This window comes from Quercus lobata, chromosome 12 (genome assembly GCF_001633185.2).
Source record: "Quercus lobata isolate SW786 chromosome 12, ValleyOak3.0 Primary Assembly, whole genome shotgun sequence".
Taxonomy (NCBI): Eukaryota; Viridiplantae; Streptophyta; class Magnoliopsida; order Fagales; family Fagaceae; genus Quercus; species Quercus lobata.
In genome coordinates, this window is record NC_044915.1 from 25,618,096 (window position 1) to 25,637,203 (window position 19,108).

A 19,108-nucleotide genomic window follows, 5' to 3' on the forward strand; every position below is an offset into this window, starting at 1 on the left:
CTATATTCAAGTCAAAGTACAGCAAAAGGAAGCCATGTCCCCGACGACAATTTGTTACCCAAAACTGAATGCAAAATACAACCAGGGAACAAAGAGAAACAAAAACATTATCAGTTTAAAGTTTTTTTGGGGAAAAGGGAATGCATTCAGTGAAAAGAAAAAAGGACAAGTATCAAGTTTGTTACAAAAAAAGAAGAGGGGAGAAAAAAAAAAAAAAAACAAAAGAATATGATTTTCCATCAGAATAGAAAGGAATTGTATGATGGGCCAAAAGATGAAAGTATTGTGGTTGCATGATGATAAAAATTTAACATTGTTTATGGCTATGATATACATTGATTTCCCATGAAATAGCAGTGGGGTACAAACCCCATCATCTACAACAATAAACACTGATAACTAAAGTTCTCTTTTCTGATCAACCTTCTTGACTGTATTATGACCGAAAACAAAGTATCCAAGCTAATAAATCTTTTTCATCTCTGCACAGCTCCATAAAGTTTATGCTGTTGAAGTAAAGTTATGCATTACTAACAACTATTAAAATAAATAAATAAAAAGATGATCTCATTGTTGATAAGTGATACAGTAAATAATTGACTGAAAGTTGAAACAGAAAGCAACTGTTGGTCACCTGCAATCCTTCAATAGTCAATAATGCTTTTATTTACTATGAGCCTCAAGATCTGATATTAACTTCGGTGGTTTGTTCTTCTTTTGCTGATATTTGGCATACGAATACCACACCCCACCAGCTGTGTTGATAACCAATCCCGTCACATTTAAAGCATGAACTTCCACACCACCCAGTAACACAAAACCAAGAGTCTGAGAAGCAAAAATAAATAAATAAATGAAAGTATATGTCAGATATATGCACTTGAATAGTTCATATTCAGTTTCCTACATGCTCTTTCAAGTGTAAAGACAGGAAAACAGAAGGAAAATTTAATGCCCTCAAGAATTTCATAATGGGCTGGTTGTTTGAGAATTCTAAATTTTCCTTCCCTATCGCCAAACTTCTGTACAACAAATAGAGCCTGAGGATATTCCATGCATACCGTGGACCCAACTCCTTTAAGGACTCCAACTATTGTTGTTGTTAGAGCAGAGTTGACTATGGTACACAAGAACATGGTGAAGTTGAGGACGATGCCCATCACCAATGAAAGAATAAGAATCACCAAAAAGTATAAAGAATTACTCTGCATATTAAGAAAAAATTTAACATTAGATATCAATGCTATATAGAATTTCATAATTTACATTTATATGCCAACAACATTAAATAAAAAGAATACTTTTCACTAATGCAACAGAACAAAAAACAATTTTTTGTGATTTAATAATCTTAGCATAAAGAAGAACCCAAATGAGCCCCTCCTACTTTCAGTTTCTTCTCCTCTGCATTCTTGAAATCTTTACGCCTCCACTAGGTCAGGGCAACTCATACGTATTTCTCGACCAATAAGGCAGACTTTTGAATGTGCTATGCCTTGTGCTCTTTTCAAAGACCCAGGCACTTGGATTGTATATGGTATATAAGAACTATAAAACTACAAAGATGCACTTTATCAATAACCAATGATGTACTATGAGCAAGTAAGTGTCTAGGAGATTCACTTATTAAACTTCAAGCTATTAGAAGGTTTTCCAAATCATAACACCAAAAAATTGGCTCTCTTTTTCAGGAGAACTCTATTTATTCTCCCAAATAGATCTGTTATCATGACATCAGATAGGGTTTCACATAAACCACTATTTTGAAGGCAAATTTTCAATTTCAGTTATGATTTAGAAACATCCTTATTTCTTAATTTTATAATGCCACAATAGAATGTTGTTGATCTCTATCTTAAGCTAAGAAACAACCACAATTACTGGAAGTGCCAGCGAAAGTTGGTAACATGTCTGCAGGCTCAGAAATGTGCATCCTATAATTTTGTTTTTAATGTTCCAAATTTTGGAAATTAAACCCACACTGTCCCATGAGCTGCACATTCAAAGGTACACACTGTACCCCTCTAGTTACTACTTATTTCAACACACTGATGTTGAATGTTTCTGACATGCTTTTTCTTTTTTCCTCTTTCTTTCTTTTGATGATTTCTTCCTACAAGCTTCTTTGATAAGTAATTAATGCTTCATTGAAAGAAAAACTAAGCTTTACAGGAACCTAAAGCACACAGGCAATGTATTAAGGATATCAGAACAAAAGACTAAAGAGCTTCTTCCTACAAGCTTCTTGCACCCCACAAACCCGTGATGCCTCAATCAAATAATTCCTTATACACTTCTCATAAGCTCCTCCTGTCCCCCTTCACAATCTAACAACTCCTTAATACACTTCTATAAGTTTCTTCACTTCCTCTTCACTAACTCTCTTCTTTTCACTACTCTCATCACCATTACCAAGAATCCACCTCCCATTTCAAAATTTCCCACCTCAACAACAATTCGAAAGCCATTATCATTCAAAACTTAAGGAGAATCTTCCTGGGGCCAAAATTCATTTTCAAAAAAGACCCATATGTTTCCTTGATTATAAACTCTACTTAGGTTGTTTCCATCACATCTCACTGTATACCAGACAGTACTCAAGGATTGTACCATGTAAAAAGGTAAGGACATTTTTAAACAGGTAGCAAGAGAATTAAATAATACATAGCCACCCAATGAACACAGGAAACCATACTTTCTCTCTTTTTTTTTAGAGATAATTACAACATACTGCTAACCCTGCAGCTTGAACCCTTTCTCCCCTAGATCCCCAAGCACTTTGTGCATGAGAATGTGCTAATTCAGCTACAAGACCTTTGGCAGGAAACCATACTTTTTCACGCTATAAAGAAGTGATACATTTCTTTTAGAGAATAAAAATGAAAATGGAACTTCTAAAGAAAGTTTAAGTGAAATCCATTTTTTTTCTATTAAGTTACACACACACACCCGATGGCTCACCCTCCACCTAACACTTATATGGGGAGGGAGGTGCCAGATTATCTAGAGCTCATTGGCTTAAGCAAAATCCATTTTAAATACAAATTGTAAGGAAAATTATTCAAAGACACAGAAAGTAAATATAACATACTTGTGTGTGTGCGCTCTAAACTACACGTCTTTTGTGTTCTCTAATGACATCGTGCAGGCAAACGTTAAATTTTATTTAAAAGTAATTATTTTCCTTGGTCTATTCATGTATAATAACTTAATAAGTGAAAATGAAAGAATAAACATCATAATTTTTTTTTTTAGAAACAATAAACATCATAACTGAAATCCTGTTTTTAAACTTTTGGAACTGATTACACCGTAAAAAATAAGGGGAAGAGGACGAAAAAAAATGAAGAACAAAAGCCGAGGCTGGAAATTCAAGATCCAACATGAACCTGGTGTGTGAGACACAAGTCCCTATGTTATGAATAAGAAGTAAGGACAACCATATTATTCCAATCTTTATCTATCAAAAAAAAAAAAGGACAACTAAATAATATCTTAGACTATATTGTGGTACAATACAACATAGAAGACAGTAAAGGATCTATTTATAATAAAGTGACCATATTTTACATTGGTCATCAACCCACTGCAACCCTCCTCTTTCTGGGTTTGAGACCATCTATGAGAAATATATACAAACACTAAGCACTAACCAGCTGACATAGTACAAATTGGGAATTTGTATACATGAGATTGTGATTGCTGTTTAGGGTTAGGAGAATTTGTGAGTCTAGGGAGTACAACTGTTGAAGAAAGTTAGGGTTCAAGATGAGTATGGTTGTAGCAGAAAAGAGAAAATATTTGATTTCAGGTTGCGGGAGGGGTGGGGGGGGGGGAGGAACAGAAATTGAATTTTTTCAGAATCTATGAACAATGTGTGTAAACAATATCCATGAGCAATACTGCAAGAAAGAAAAAGAAGAAAAGGCAGAAGAGAAATGGAAGGGAAAAAGAACAATAAGGCCAATGTGCCTCAATAAGAAATCTTTGTTAAAGAAAAAAGACCCCCCAGTACACAAGAAGCGTGCTGGGGTACAGGAAATTACATATTACAGATGTGCCTCAACACTCAAAAGTCAGAACACTCAATATTTTATTGATCAATTATAACTAGTTTAAGTACAATAACACACTTGTATAGATCCTAAATCTTAACTTCTAGTAGAACTAGGACTTCTACTTTGACTAGTAAACCAAATCTAATTAAATTGAACCAAAACCTGCACGTAAAGGCCCATAACTAAATCAGATTTTCTTACTAACCCAAGGTCCACAACTATTGCCCATACCCAACGTTTGCAAAATTACTACAATAGCCTTGACTCTAGAATAACCAAATAAAATATAAAAACCTAATTAACTACCATGGACACTTAAACCTGGGCTTTACCATAACCTTAGGCTTCCAAAGAGGATATTACTTTTCTAACCATACTATAGTTATGCCATCACCAGCTTTGAGCAAACATAGAAGACTATGGATCCTATACAAATTAGTCTCAATAGTAAAGAGAATATCCTTAAAGTGTTATACATGAAAAAATTTGGCTCCTTATCCACATGGACCCAGTTTCAAGCACCAATCATATCCTATATTGTCCACATGGGAAAAAAATGCATCAGAGAAGGAGCAGTCAGCATGCATTAGATTTAACGACTATGAATTTATGCACATCATAATTCTTCTAGTATAAAAATTCACAAGATAATTCTTAAGTAGACTATTATTTCATGCCCAAGCATCCATTGCTTTCCAAAAAAAAATAGAATGAATGCTAACATAAAGAAAACCAATTTAGATTCTGACCTTTGCAAATAATAGTGCTAAAGAATTTGGAAACTCTCCTGTAGCTATGATGACAAATAACAAAAATGGAAGGGACAAAAAGCTGTTATAGAACATGATCTCAATTGATGAAAGCCCATCCTCTGCACCAGACTTCTCTACCAACACTAAATACATGGTCTGCATGCATTTAAAATAAGCAGTTCCATTAGTAAAGCATGCATAATTATGAGCTCCAAAAAAATTCTCAGTTTTGAAACTAAAGCATATCCAGTAATAGTTAAAAAATAAAAGTCCAACCTGGAAAAAAACAGAAGTAAGGGCCATGCTGTATCCAAAAAGGTCAAACGAAAAATCTCCTAGAGCAGCTATGATAACTCCAGCAGCAGTCAATATTACTGAAAGTGACACCTGACATTTGATATCGAGGCCATCGATAGATTAGAACCAACTATTCAAATTTAATAGCCATGAAGATTATCTGCTCAGTTTTAACACGAAAAATATCAAAGATTCCAAAAAAAAAAAAACAGCCATTGCATTTATAACAAACAGAAATTACTAACTGAATCTAACATTTAAGTTCTTTATTTAGATCAGTACAGGCAATGCAACACAACACTAACAGACTAATTGATAGTTGGGTTGGGCTTAGTTAGATAATGTAAATTTTAAAAGATCCAAACTAGAATACAATTTTTCCAGACAACAACTAGTTGGGTACAACATTGTAGACATGCTTTTCTCGTGGAAATGCAAGAACTATGTTGTCCCAATTCTCACCTGAATGCCAAAAATTTGTTCAGGATATGATGCTTGAACGTCATATATGCTCGTTAAAAGTATTTAAGCTTGTACTTATTAAAACATAAGTAGCTATGTAGTGCACTATATTATAATCATGAAATCAATATTGTATGCAGAATCAAATAAGCTTATGCTGTTGAAGTAATGTTAAGCATCCCAGTGTACAATGTTAACACAAAATTTGGTCAATACCATTAACATCTTATTGAGTCAAAAACTCTAAAACTACAATGAAAGCAGTTTCACAATACACAGACCTGTATTGTGGGTCTCCCCTTTCCCGAAAAGAATCCAGCGATCAGTACAGCTAGGGGTGTGAGTCTCTTTATCGCAATGTACATCGGGATATTAACTCCTTTCAGACTTGCCAATGCAAACGCGACATTAGCATTGTAAAACAGTGAAATGGGGAGAAGCTTTCTGGCCGTGGCCATATCTAACGCTTTGGCTTTTGTGTATCCCATTCTTCGACCAAAGTGTATGAGCATTGCTGTTGCCAATTGCTACGATAAATGAATAACGAGTGTATCAATGCAATTGCAAATTGCAAAGTTAGCAAAAGAGAGACAGTGCTATATTTAACTTTTTACAAAGTCGATACCTGCAAGGTGAGCAGAGTCATGGAGTGTGCATACTGCATAAGTATGGCCTTATTGATAAAAACCATCGCCATCGAAGCAATCCCATATGAAATGGCTGCAGATAAACTACATTGACACAAATATCATTGAATTAGAACCCTCCCAATAGAAAATTTAAGAAACAAAATAGTGTGATTAACAATTCGATTCGACAATGATTAGATAAGATAACTAAAATCATATGAAGGAATCAATTTTGTTCTATTTTACCCGAACCGCATTGCCATTGATATTAACAGACAATTTAACAATCAAGCACAAAAAAAGGCCAAATTTAAACGAAGAATAATTAATCAGTAGAATTGCTTGAACTGAAATTCAGTACTGTTTATTATTATTAATCAATTTAAAAATAAAAATAAAAAAAGTTTCCAAAATCGCTTGAGCTGAAATTCACTGATTAGCAAATAAATATCTATAAGCACGTGTTTGTTTGTATGTATGTAAAAGAAAGGACCTCAAAAATGGAGTTATTTCAGAATCACTGTGATTTTCCATGGCCGATGATTACGATGATGATGATGATGATGGTGATGATTGATTATGAGATCGAGATATTGAAAAAACGGTTTCTTCTGTTACTTGAGTGACGCCATCAAATCAAAAAACAGAAAGCTCCAATTATAGCCTATGCCCGAACTCACTGCCACTCAATCAAAATCAAAACTAAGAAATTAAGAACAAATACGAAAACGAGATTAGATTTTTTTTTTAAAAAAAATTAATAAAATAAAATAAATAAATAAACCTGATATTATGGATTGAAAATTACATGAGAGGTTTTTTTCTTTTAAAAAAAAAATGGGTTAGTGAATTTGAGATCTAATAAGTAAGGGTTTCACAGTTTATATGTGAGTCAAAGTAAAGGAGTATAGTGTTGAGTGGGAGAGAAACAAAGTGGGTGTATAATAAAAAAAACAGTTGGCGGAGTTGGGTGAGTGAGTCTTGTGGGACTTTTGGATTTGGGAGTGAGTGATGGTAATCACATTCACATGGGATTGTTGAAATGGCTTTAGCATTTTTTTCCATTGGAAATTTGGAAAAGCTATCGGCTATCGCCATCTGATGCGGTATAGGTGACATGTTGTTGCGGATACGCCGAGCAAGGTTGAGGCTCTCTTGGAACTTTCTTTATTTTTTTATGCTTATCTTTATTCTGATTAATTATTGCTAATGGACCCCATAAACCTATGTTTGTTTGTTTGTTTGTTTTTTTTTTTAACCTTTGGGAACTGAGGACAAATGATGGTGGTATCAAGACACAAGCCAGCTGGACAGGCGGATCTATTTTGGGTGGACAAAATATTCTATTCTTTTTTTCTTTTTCTTTTTTTTTTTTGATAAGAAATATTCTATTGTCTTAATCTAACATATAATTGTGTATTAGAGTGTTACATACTTGCATCATTTATAAGATTTATTGCAAACCGAAATCGGATTGATGAATAAGAAATTTGTGGTTCAATCTCTCCTTATATTAAAAACTGATTAATATCTTAGTCTGATAATAAAGAGCACAATCATTAGAAGCGGATGTTATAAATTATGAAACTCTATCTAAAAAAAAAGTATTGGGTTTGTCTTATCATAAATCTAGAAAGTGATTTCATAATTTATTTTACACGACAAGTTGTGATTAGTGTACAATAAAAATAATATCAGTAATAGTTTTTATGCGAAAATGATGTTACATTATCATAATTTGCTAGTACAGATGTTGTAAAAAATAGTTGTGAAAGTTGTTGTGTTTGTAATAACATTGTTTGTCTGATGGGGTTGTGCAAGCAATCTGCTATTTGTGTAATGGTGTTGTGTTAATCTTCCTCTTCCTCATTTGATATCCTTCTATTCAAGCTTAAGAGCCTCTGCATCCTCTTTTGCTTTTAATGAAATTGGTTTGAATAAAATGGGAGAAAACTTTAGATGTTTCCCCCATTTTCTTCAAAATCAAAAGATTCAAAAGTTTCTAATGTGGTTTATTTGTATACTTGATATTATTAAATTATTGGTTTATTACACGACTACATGGTATATTGGTATCTTTTTTATAACATATAGTTTCTCGGAATGGGGAGAGCAAAATGTTTTAAAAAAATGAACGAATATATTTCTTTAGATAAGTTTAGTTTGATTGACTTTATTTTGTTTCAAAATAAAATGTGAAATACATAAAAATTCATTAAACCATAATCTCTTCCTATCCAATTTCAACCAAATTGGGACAACTAAAGTAAACATAGTGGGTTTAAAGGACTTTCTAATCCCTCCAGACCCCAAAGCCTATAAATTCCAAATTCTACGTAATTGACTATAGCTATGCTACACAGTTTCTGCAGCCTACACTGGAAATACTAATTTTTGTGACTAGTGACATAGCCACATAGGTACATCATTTGGTCATAAATCATCCATCTCAGTTCGAGTCCAAAAATCCTTTAGATGAAAAGAAACTTTGTATGATTTAACAATACGTCAAACTGTTTACATCTGGTTAGTACATGAAAACATTAACATTTCTCAAAATCAAAATTCTAGATGGCACCATAGGTTAATTAAGTTTGTCGCTCCACGTCAAGTCGCCATTCAAAATCAGGTAAACCATTCAAATTCAGCCTTATTTTACAATCTCTGATGACAAATAACTGCATGAGTTCTACCTGGCAGCAGCTCTTGCACTCATGGATGAGTGATACGTGGTGCTTCTTTGTTTCCTGTAAGATGTATAAACATCATCATATTGACTCACCTCATTTGGATTAGCTGTGGCCCCAAGTCCCAGCCTTCCAGAGCTAGTTGATCCTGGTTTCCGATCTACACTTCCATCAGCATAAGTCCCCGTCTCTGGGTCCAGTTGCAGGTTTGGGGGAGGGGGGATGCAAGCTCCTCCTTTTCGTACTTGAGGTTCTCTGTCATACTTGTACTCATCATCTTCATCTCTTGAATCAGAATTAATGGGCCCTTCAGAAGGGTTAACCTCTCCAATTTCTTTGAAGAATTTTGACACTCTCTCAAGAATTTCGGATTGAGGTACAGTAGATGGAGGTATTACAGTTGGTATGTCCAAAGGGCTCATGGGAGAGTAAGGCACCCCGCTACCAATCTGCATCTTTCTGACCATTCCAGGAATAAGACCAGGTGGAAATAAAGGATATGGTGGCAATTTTTCACCACTACTAGTCATACCCGGCAATAAATGGGGCGCAGCTTGTTGGTTTGCTGGTTGAACAGAAGATGGTATGGACATGGATCCCACAAAAGCACCAGCAGGGACTGAATTAGGGAGAAATTGCTGGCTCACTACAGATGGTGGGATGACTTGGGCAGAGGCAGCATGTTTATCAAGATGCTCTTGATCTGATAAGCTCCTATCAGTTTGCCATTGTTGGATATTGTGGTTTGATATCTGTGGCAATCCTGCATGAAAAGAAAACTAAGTGAAATTTCTAGCATTGACAATGTGAGAACTGCAAGATGCGCGCGTGCGCGCACACACAGGCATAGCTTACCAGCAGCTGGATCTGCTGAACCACTAATTGTAGGAGGCCCTGGGAAAGATATAGTTGGTGGTCCACCAATCATCTCAGCCTTAAGTGCATCGATAGTATTCTGATCATAAATATCTTTAGAAGCCCACAACTCTAAGATTTTCTGTAACCTTGTCTGGTTTTCCTCCTTGCTTTGAGGGTTATGATAAATCCTCCCAAGCATGGAACCTAAAACAGGTTTAAATGCGTGGGCTTCATTATCAAAATCGGGGCTTGTCCTCCTCTGTAAGCTGCAAAGTTTGCAAAGCAAAAGAATCGGGAAAATAGCATACGGGAACATTTAATATATAGAAAGCTTAAAAGAAATTGCAGCAAAGAAAAAAATATAAAATTAGAACTAATATCCCATAATTTGACTAAGAACAATACAACTGCATGCAAGATTTTTTTTTTTCTTTAAAAAAAAAAATAACAGAAAAAGAAAAGAAAAAGGTCATTTTGCAAGAAAGGAAGTGGTGAGGACTTGTACCATAAACCACAGGAACCTTCAATTCAAAAAAAAATTGAGTACCACAAAGTACTTGATGGACTTTTAGAAGCAAAAACATCTACTTTAAATAAACAAAGTAGAGAAAGATTGTGGGTTCAAGATCCACCAAGTGTGTGTGTAACTTACAAATAAAAGTCTTGAGCCAAATAAAAAGGAACAAAATCTGGAGGGGGCTTTTTCTACTCTTTCTTTTTGGTTGTCAAAGTATCTGCAGCTCTTTGAGCACTCTACTATTCCCTTCCCTGGAAATCTCCCAACCCACATATACCCAATTTCACAATGACTGGAACATATCCCCAGGGGTGGCTACCACAAGCAACGTGATTTAAATTCAGGCTGACACTTATTTAGTTTGAAATAAAAGTTGAAGAGTCACTCAGCCAACTCTGAGGGCTTGAACTTATCTTAAGGGAGCCTCTGATTTTGGGTTACTGAGGTTTTTAGTAAAATACTATAGAATCTAAATTATACAGCCATACTATGTTGATGGACAAGGGTGCAAATAAACTAATAGCTTTCCAGTTAAGGAAACTAAGGTCCAAAGAATTTGTGATTAATTCTCTACAATTTCCTTGTTTTCAATGTCACAAGGGAATGCCCAGGCCAAATTCGATGGATTCTTGTTCAAATCAGACAACAATCTCACCAACACAAAATCAGATAGCCTTCAGGCCTTCCTAAGGAATACAGGTAAAAACAGCCCCCCCCCCCCCCCAACCACCACCACCACCAATACACACAGACACACAAAAGGAGGAAAATATATAGCTTTTATTGTTTTCATTTACTAAAGCTCCTAGAATTATGTTAACCAAGATCAAAAAATTAATACTTTTCACATTTCATTATGGAGAACAGGCAATGAACAAAACTAAAAGTCAATACAAAATAAAAAATAAAATAGCTAACTAAAGGCTTCTCTGTGTGTGTTGTGGCACTCATATTGTTAAACTTAATTGCCTACACAGCAAATGTTAACTGCAAGACAAACAAATTTATATTGTATTCTTGGAAGTATTCCCCAAAATAACCATAGAAAGACAACATTTAAAAAAATAAATGAAATATCACATAAATGAAAAGACTCATAGAGAAAGAGCTATCAGACATAGTGTAAAGCAAGAAAAAAGTAATTGATGAACAAAGTGTCAGGAAAGCGTGAGTAGCAATCACAAGTCTGTAAGATAACATGATTTATGCAGCAATAGAATGATACCTGTCAAAAAGAATATCATTGGCAAGGTATATTATATGCAGTTGCCGCTCAGAATCATCTAGGACAAAAATCCTGTCTCTAAGTGCCTCAGCCAGAGCAGGTGCAAAAGGAGATCTCTGCATAAACCAAATTTTGGCACCCTTAATTGACTCTTTTGTACCATTAAGATTATTCAGCACATTGTTGAGCTCCAGTGCAACATCGGATGGAAGTGGTCCGGAAAGACCTCTGAAAGACTTGGATGACTGGTCATAATCTGGTCGACCATGAATCCCAAAAGTCTGAGCATGCTGATGGTGCTGCTGCTGGTCGTAGAATGGTGGGAAAGGAGGTTGGTGCATTTGAGCACCCAACATTGATGCTGAAGCCCCAACACCTGCAGCTGCTGTATTTATTGGAGGAGCATTTAAAGGAGATGGACTCATCATGGGATTAGGAGGATGCATCATAGGTATAGAAGAGGATGGAAAAGGAGAATTGAAGGGGCCACCTGGAGCATGTGTAGCTAACCAAAGCCTATAACGATAGTAAGCATGTCCCTCCCCACCAAAAAGAAAGCCATAATCAGGATTATCTTGCTGCTTTTCACGAATCATAGCTTCAAATTCAGGGCCATTCTTTGCAGAATACTCAACAAGTTTGTCAATGCGCTTGTGGAGCTCTGGATCAGAAGGGGGAGAAACTGGAGGTGGAGGGGCATCGTATAGTCCATGAAAAGGCGGAGGAGCGAGAGGAGGGGCTAAATGTGGAGGGAAAGCTTGTTGTGGCTGCTGTTGCTGCTGAAGATGAAGAAGGTGAGGATGTGGATGGAGCTGCTGTGGTTGCTGCTGCATGTGGTGGTGATAAGGGAATTGTTGGAGAGAAGGATGTGGGGGTAGGAAAGGAGGACCGTGCACCGATGGAGGAAACTGTTGATGCTGTGGAGGAAATCCAAACTGTTGCTGCTGTTGCATGTTAGGAGGTTGTCGCTGCTGTTGGGCATATGCCATAGCAGAAGCCGATGCATAATCATGAGGCTGTCGATCCATCACCCTGTAGAATGAATCAGCTAACAAAAAATTCAGCACCCCTTGTGACAATGTTCAACTTTACCTACACTAAACATAAACACCCCAACCAAAAAAAAAAAAAAATCATTATATGGCAAGAGATATGGGCATTGTTTTAAAACAAACAAGAATTATAACCAGAGAAACACGTCTCATTGTTTCGATACTAACTATGATGCCTTAGATTGATATTGAATTAGTTGACTGCCTATTAATTGACATGGGCTGATCTAGGAACTACAAGGAGACTCGATTGTGACTGAACTAATTCTCTTGGGTATAACACAGATGTGGCTAGCGCATTTCCTTGGGCCGTTATACTAGCAAACCCCATTTTTCTATGTGAAACTAATTTTGATTTATAAACACTTCTTATATACTTCACCAAAAACCCATTTAAAGAAGAACACAGAATATACATCTCCCCAACTATGTTGTTTACTCAATTGGGTTTTAAAGGCTAAGTGTCAGGGCCGGCCCTTCCCTTAGGCGAGTTAGGCAATTGCCTAAGGCCCCCAAAATTTTAGAAAAGAACCGGGAAAAAAAAAATTTAGTTTCAAATGAATTACAAAAATAATCTGGCACATCCTTTTAGCCAAAAAAACAAAAAATTTGGTAAATCCCATTAAACATTGGTTCTAAACAAAATCATTGACCAGATAAACTACAAATCCGGTCTAAGAGATTAACCACAAAACAATCACAAATCAAAACCCTAAAAATTTTACCTTTCTCTCTAGTCTCTGCTCTCCGCCTCTCTCTAGTCTCCAGTCTCCACTGTTCAGTCTGGTCTCATCTGCCTCAGCCTCTCTCTGATTCCCTGCTCTCCGCCTCTCTCAAGTCTCAACTGCTCACCTCACCGTATCAGGTTCTGAGGTTCGGGAATCAGGTATAAAATTATAAATATTTGGGCACAGGGCACTCCATTTTATTTGTTAAGAACTTATGGTAACTTTGTTTATTTGGGCCCTCCCTGGCTGCTTTTTAACTTTGTTTATCACTTATCAGTTTATCATTATAGCTGCCTGGACCCTCCCTGGACTGGGCGTTAAGTTTGGGCCTTCAAGTTTAAGTTTTCTTTTTTTTTTTTTTGGGGTGGATTTTATTAATAAGTCTTGTGTTAGTATTATGGCTGTGTTTAAATTTTTGTTATGCTTGTGCTTAATTTTTTTTTTTTTAATTTATACAGGTTGAGATTGTTAAAAACTTTTTATTATTCAGTAAACTACAACAATACTTTTTATATAAATCAAATTATATTTCTCATTTGCCCTACACTTGAAAGTTATTTTTTATTTTAATCTTTATAAATATATTGTTTTATTAGAAATGTCTACTAAAAAATATGCATCTGGATATGAAAAACTTAAAAAAAGAAAAAAATAAGAAAAATTAATTCAGTCTCAAAAATGATCAATGGATAAATTTGTTATTAGTAATAAACAAAATATAACACAAAATTTAGATGAAAATATCACAAATGAGCAAAAAATTCACCAAAATAATTTAGAAGAAATTGATATTCAATTTTGCAATACAACAAATCTTGATAATGAACTTCAAAATAATTTATAAGAAAATGAAAATAATGATGAAAAATATAATATAAAAATATTAAATAAACATTAATTTAATTAATATATAAGTATAAAAAATGTCTTATTTTTAGTTCTCGCCTTACGCCCCAAAATGTCTAGGACCGCCCCTATTTTCCTCTCATCCTCTCTCTGCCTCAACCCATGTCACACCGTGCTCCATGGCTGACCACCAAGCTCTCCTTCTAAACCTTCATGGCTGGAGTTTTTCAAGCTCATCACCTCCAACCACGCTCCACTACTAAAACCCAGTCAAAATCAAATCGCAACAAAAACCTAGAAGCCCACTAAATCACAAATCAAATCATACCTACCGAAATCAAAGCACAAAACAACCAAAATCACAAAATGAAAACACTGAAAGTGAACCCACTGTTAAAAAAACATATATTGGTTTTGTTATTATATTTTAGAAGAAGAATCATCTTGTTGAACTAATTTTAGATCTAAATTAATCAAACACATACCACAAACAAAAATGATAGACTGAAAGTAAAGCAAAAAAAAATAGTATTTCCCAGAAAAGTGTTTTCAGAAAATAAAAAGGGTAAGTAAAATATAAAAACTATTTACTTCATAATCTCAAATAAATAAATAAATAACCAAAAATCACATACCATAATCTGGTGAAGCCTCATGAGCCACAATTTCACCTAAGAGGATCGTCTAAGTTGAGAGGAAGAGATTTTCATAGTCTTTGGCTCGACAGCACAATCTTCGATTTCCTTTCTTGACGTGGCTTTCGCTCGCTCATCTCCTGCCAGCCTAGGCGATGTATAAAGAAAAATAAAAGGAAGAAGAACAAAGCACCGCATAAAAAAGAATAAAAGAAAAATGGTGAGAGAAGAAAGACAGACTGATATTAGGTGTACTGTCGTAGATATTTTTTTACATTTTTTACTCTTTTTTTTTTTTTACTTTTTAATTCTCCTTTAATATATTTTATTTAATGGTTGAGAACAATTTTCAATCTCAGTCGTTATATATAATTGTATCAGGGTATTGCACCTGAATCTGAAAAAAATAAAGAGACCTACAGATACACATACACATACATAAGCACATACACATACACATACATAAGCACGCATAAACACATACACACATAAGCACATACACATACATATACACATACATAAGCACATACACATAAACATACACATACATAAGCACGCATAAATACATACACATACACATACACATACACATAAACATACATAAATATAAGCACGCATAAACACATATACATTCACTGAAAACTTTTGCAGAAGTAATATAAAAAGAAAATCATATTTTCATTTAAATATCGTTGTATCACACAACCATGGATTCTAAATAAAACAAAATTGCGTACATCTCTTAGCAACCCAAGCGTGTTGTCTCCCAAGGTATTCACGTCTCTCTCTATTTCTTTTGAGTTTTCAGAAGACTGCAGTATCACACAGTAATTCTAATGGCCAACCACTAAATATGATATTATAAAATCTTATTTTATAGTAGACTTCTAAAACCCTAGAGAGAGATTGGACGTGAAATTCTTAGGGATCCTAATCTTCAGCCGTAGGATTTTATCAATAACTTTTTGAACGTTATTGACTTATCTTGAAACTCTTTCCAAAATTATTTCTTAATTTTCTCAACCATATCAAGAAAATATTTGAACTTCTACATATTGCAATAATGTCCATCAACACATTACAATTGACCCCTGAAGATTAGAGAATTATAAATGAGGTCCCATTTCATATAATTTTATATCTATGTTCTTCCACCATACTATATTCTCACAAGCCACTAGGATTGGATAAATATCGTTGTCATGTCCCTAACTTATGTGACCCTTAATTTCTTAATTTCATAATTTCTATTGGACTCCAAAATATATTTAAAAAACTCTTTATATATATATATATATATATATATATACACACAATATTATATATATGAAAAGCATTTTTGAAAAATGTCACCGGCCGATTTTGTTTTAAGTCCAACTTCAATATGAAAATCAACTTAATATACTATCTTCTTTAAAGATTGGTGGATTCATTGTTGAGCATTTATATACTTTACTCATTACACACATAACCCAACGTGTCTATATATAACTTTTAAAATTGGCATCACCAGTTGACATTGTCAAAGTTATGTGCATAATAAATAAATATACACAAATCCCTCATGTTTGAGGACAATAGAAAAATTGTGATAGAACAACATTTTAATTAACAATGATCACTTCATAAGGTGTCCTTGATCGGATTCAATTCAGTGTATGTACTTGTTACTTTACACCTACTTGTTTGCTTAAAGTCACTACTTCAATGATGGAGTAAATCATCCTATCATATAGCAGCACAACAAGTGTAGGCTTCAATAGTAATATTCAATTAATATCCACAGCCTAGAACAATTTTAATAATATATGAAAAATCATTACTCTCTTGTCTTTGGTTCCTTAACCATTAACATGATTTTTTCTACAGATGTGACATCACATGCCACATTTAAACAATGAAATATACCTATAAAAGTTATGAATGTGAAAATAAAATTTTATCATCAAATAAAAATGCATAGTATTGTTTTTTAGGGCACATAATTCTAACAATCACATACATAAGCACTCATACACATACACATATACATTCACATACATAAGTACATATACACATATATACATAAACATACACATACACATACAAATACACATACACATACATATAAATATGCATATACATAAATATAAATACACATACACATAAACATGTATAAACTCACATAAACGTAAACATACACACACATAAACTTAAATATAAATATAAACACACATAAATGCTCGATTTAGCACACCAAATTAACTAACGAAATTATTTGAGGATTGGTGTTAATTTGCAATTTTTTTCAATTTATATGAGGGTTTAATTTTTCTCAGTCTGCATGTGTATTTATGTCTATGTATATTTATGTTTGTGTGTGTGTTTATGTGTATGTGTGTTTATATTTGTTTGTTTTTGTTTACGTTTGTTTATGCGTGTTTATGTGTATGTGTGTTTATGTTTGTTTGTTTGTATTTGTGTTCATGTATGTTTATGTGTATGCATATTTATATTTATATTTATATTTATAAATATAAACATACACACATATATAAACATACATAAATATAAATAAACATAAACATAAATACACATGCACATACATATAAACATAAACATACACATACACACACATAAACATATACATACACATACACGCTCATACAGATATACATATATAAACATACATAAATATAAATGAACATAAACATAAACACACATGCACATACACATAAACATACATATAAACATAAACATACACTTACACTTACAAACACATACACATACATAAACACATATACACATACACATACACATACACATAAATTTTTAGTTCTCGCCTTAGGGCCCAAAATGTCAAGGGCCACCCCTGCTAAGTGTACAATGTGAGACAAATATCAAATAGAAAAATCTACAGATATCGGAGGAAAGCAACTAATACAATAGTACGAACAAAGAGCTAAGAATTATTATCTTTTGTTGTCACCAGAATAATTAAAACACTGCAATAAAAGGCACGTGTAACAAAATTTAACTTTTCTTTCATTCTTGTCGTTTTTATTTTTTCTTCTTCTGATTCTCAGTAGCTACAGACTTACCTTTGTGTTCTTATCAATTGGCTTTCTCAAATCTCGATAGCCTCAACTCTCTCACTCCGTTGCTTTTTCAATTAGATTTTTGGGGGTTTAGGGGTTTCGTTTGAAATAACGAGCAGAAAGAATTTCTTTTTCTTTTTCTTTTTTTCTTTTTTTATATTTTTGGTTAAACTTTACGTATTTATTAAAAAAGACCCATAAATATTTTATTATTCACCCCTAACCCATGATAATAAATGTAATTTTTCATTTTTGGGCTCCTCCAAATGTCTTAGGTTTTGTTTATTTCAGGTGAAATGGAAATTAGGAAAATATTTTACACCCTTGAGTGTATTTGGGTGCACATGAAAATATGGTCAAACTGAAAATCTATTTCAGTTGACCATAAGTTAACTCTTTAGACCCGAAAATTGGTTTACATAGTGATTTTACCTTCAATCAATTTCCACTTTCCTCACTAACACACACCAAGCCAAATGAATGAGAGAGAGAGAGACCCAGCTCATGCCATCACCAATCCACCTCTGCCATTGTCTCCACTCGCCAACTTGTCGTTGCCTCCTCTTGCCAATCCGCCTATGCCGCTACCTCCACTTACTAATCTGCCACTTCCTCCTATCTTCCCTATTCCATCTCTTCCTCTTCTCGTCCTCTCTCTTTCTCTCACTTTCCCAATGACCTATTATTGATACCCATTTTTGTGACACATTTTCTACAAGTCTAATTCAACCAAGCCCAACTTCATTGTGGCCTTAATTCATGTACTCCCTTCGTCCCACTTTTTTTGTCCTATTTGAAAAGTCAAACGTTTTAAGGGAACATCATTTATTGTCTTATCTACCTTTTAAAAATGTATAAGTTTCCAAAACTACCCTTAAAAAAATTTATCAAAAAATTGAATTAGTAAATTAATAGAGGTATAATAGGAACATTAGTAAATTAATGACTTTTATTTTTAGAAACAGGATAATATTTTGGGACATCTCAAAATGGAATAGAAGACAAAAAAAATGGGACGAAGGGAGTATTATATTTTATTTTATTTTATTCTTTTAAGCATAGCCTAAGTCCATGTGACTTTTGGGGAAAAGTAAGGAAGTATGGTTTGGAGGGTATAGGTTGGTTCCTTTTGGACCTTTTGCATGAGCTCATCCCATGCGTGCGACCAAGTGGGTAAGGGACACTGGTAGCATCTCAGGCTCATGGAGGAGGTCTTGTATCCAAAATTTCCATCTCAAAACAGTTTTTATGCTCTGGGTGACTGTGGCACAAAGTTTCTGTCTGG

At 34.2% G+C, this 19,108-nt stretch overlaps 2 protein-coding genes across 7 annotated transcripts; both read right to left on the reverse strand.

Moving 5' to 3' along the window:
- Positions 1 to 210: 210 nt before the first annotated feature.
- Positions 211 to 7,337, reverse strand: LOC115971794 (UDP-galactose/UDP-glucose transporter 7). 3 transcript variants are annotated; one of them, XM_031091836.1, is made up of 9 exons: positions 6,983 to 7,337; positions 6,692 to 6,877; positions 6,195 to 6,300; positions 5,851 to 6,096; positions 5,087 to 5,197; positions 4,808 to 4,966; positions 1,062 to 1,205; positions 635 to 828; positions 211 to 482 (listed from the first exon to the last, which is right to left on the reverse strand). In XM_031091836.1, exons 2-8 carry the CDS (start codon positions 6,730 to 6,732, stop codon positions 664 to 666), a joined length of 972 nt encoding a protein of 323 aa, XP_030947696.1. In that variant the 5' UTR covers positions 6,733 to 6,877; positions 6,983 to 7,337; the 3' UTR covers positions 211 to 482; positions 635 to 663. The 3 variants fall into 3 exon arrangements, with proteins under 3 accessions (XP_030947696.1, XP_030947695.1, XP_030947694.1); XM_031091835.1 differs by having other exon boundaries at positions 211 to 506; positions 7,007 to 7,336; XM_031091834.1 differs by having other exon boundaries at positions 211 to 506; positions 6,983 to 7,336.
- Positions 7,338 to 8,662: 1,325 nt separating this feature from the next.
- On the reverse strand, positions 8,663 to 13,481 carry LOC115971253 (calcium homeostasis endoplasmic reticulum protein). Of its 4 annotated transcripts, XM_031091043.1 has the most exons (5): positions 13,263 to 13,481; positions 11,976 to 12,517; positions 11,486 to 11,870; positions 9,741 to 10,009; positions 8,663 to 9,648 (listed from the first exon to the last, which is right to left on the reverse strand). In XM_031091043.1, exons 2-5 carry the CDS (start codon positions 12,511 to 12,513, stop codon positions 8,888 to 8,890), a joined length of 1,953 nt encoding a protein of 650 aa, XP_030946903.1. In that variant the 5' UTR covers positions 12,514 to 12,517; positions 13,263 to 13,481; the 3' UTR covers positions 8,663 to 8,887. The 4 variants fall into 4 exon arrangements, with proteins under 4 accessions (XP_030946903.1, XP_030946900.1, XP_030946901.1 ...); XM_031091040.1 differs by having other exon boundaries at positions 11,486 to 12,517; XM_031091041.1 differs by having other exon boundaries at positions 11,486 to 12,577.
- Positions 13,482 to 19,108: the final 5,627 nt, after the last annotated feature.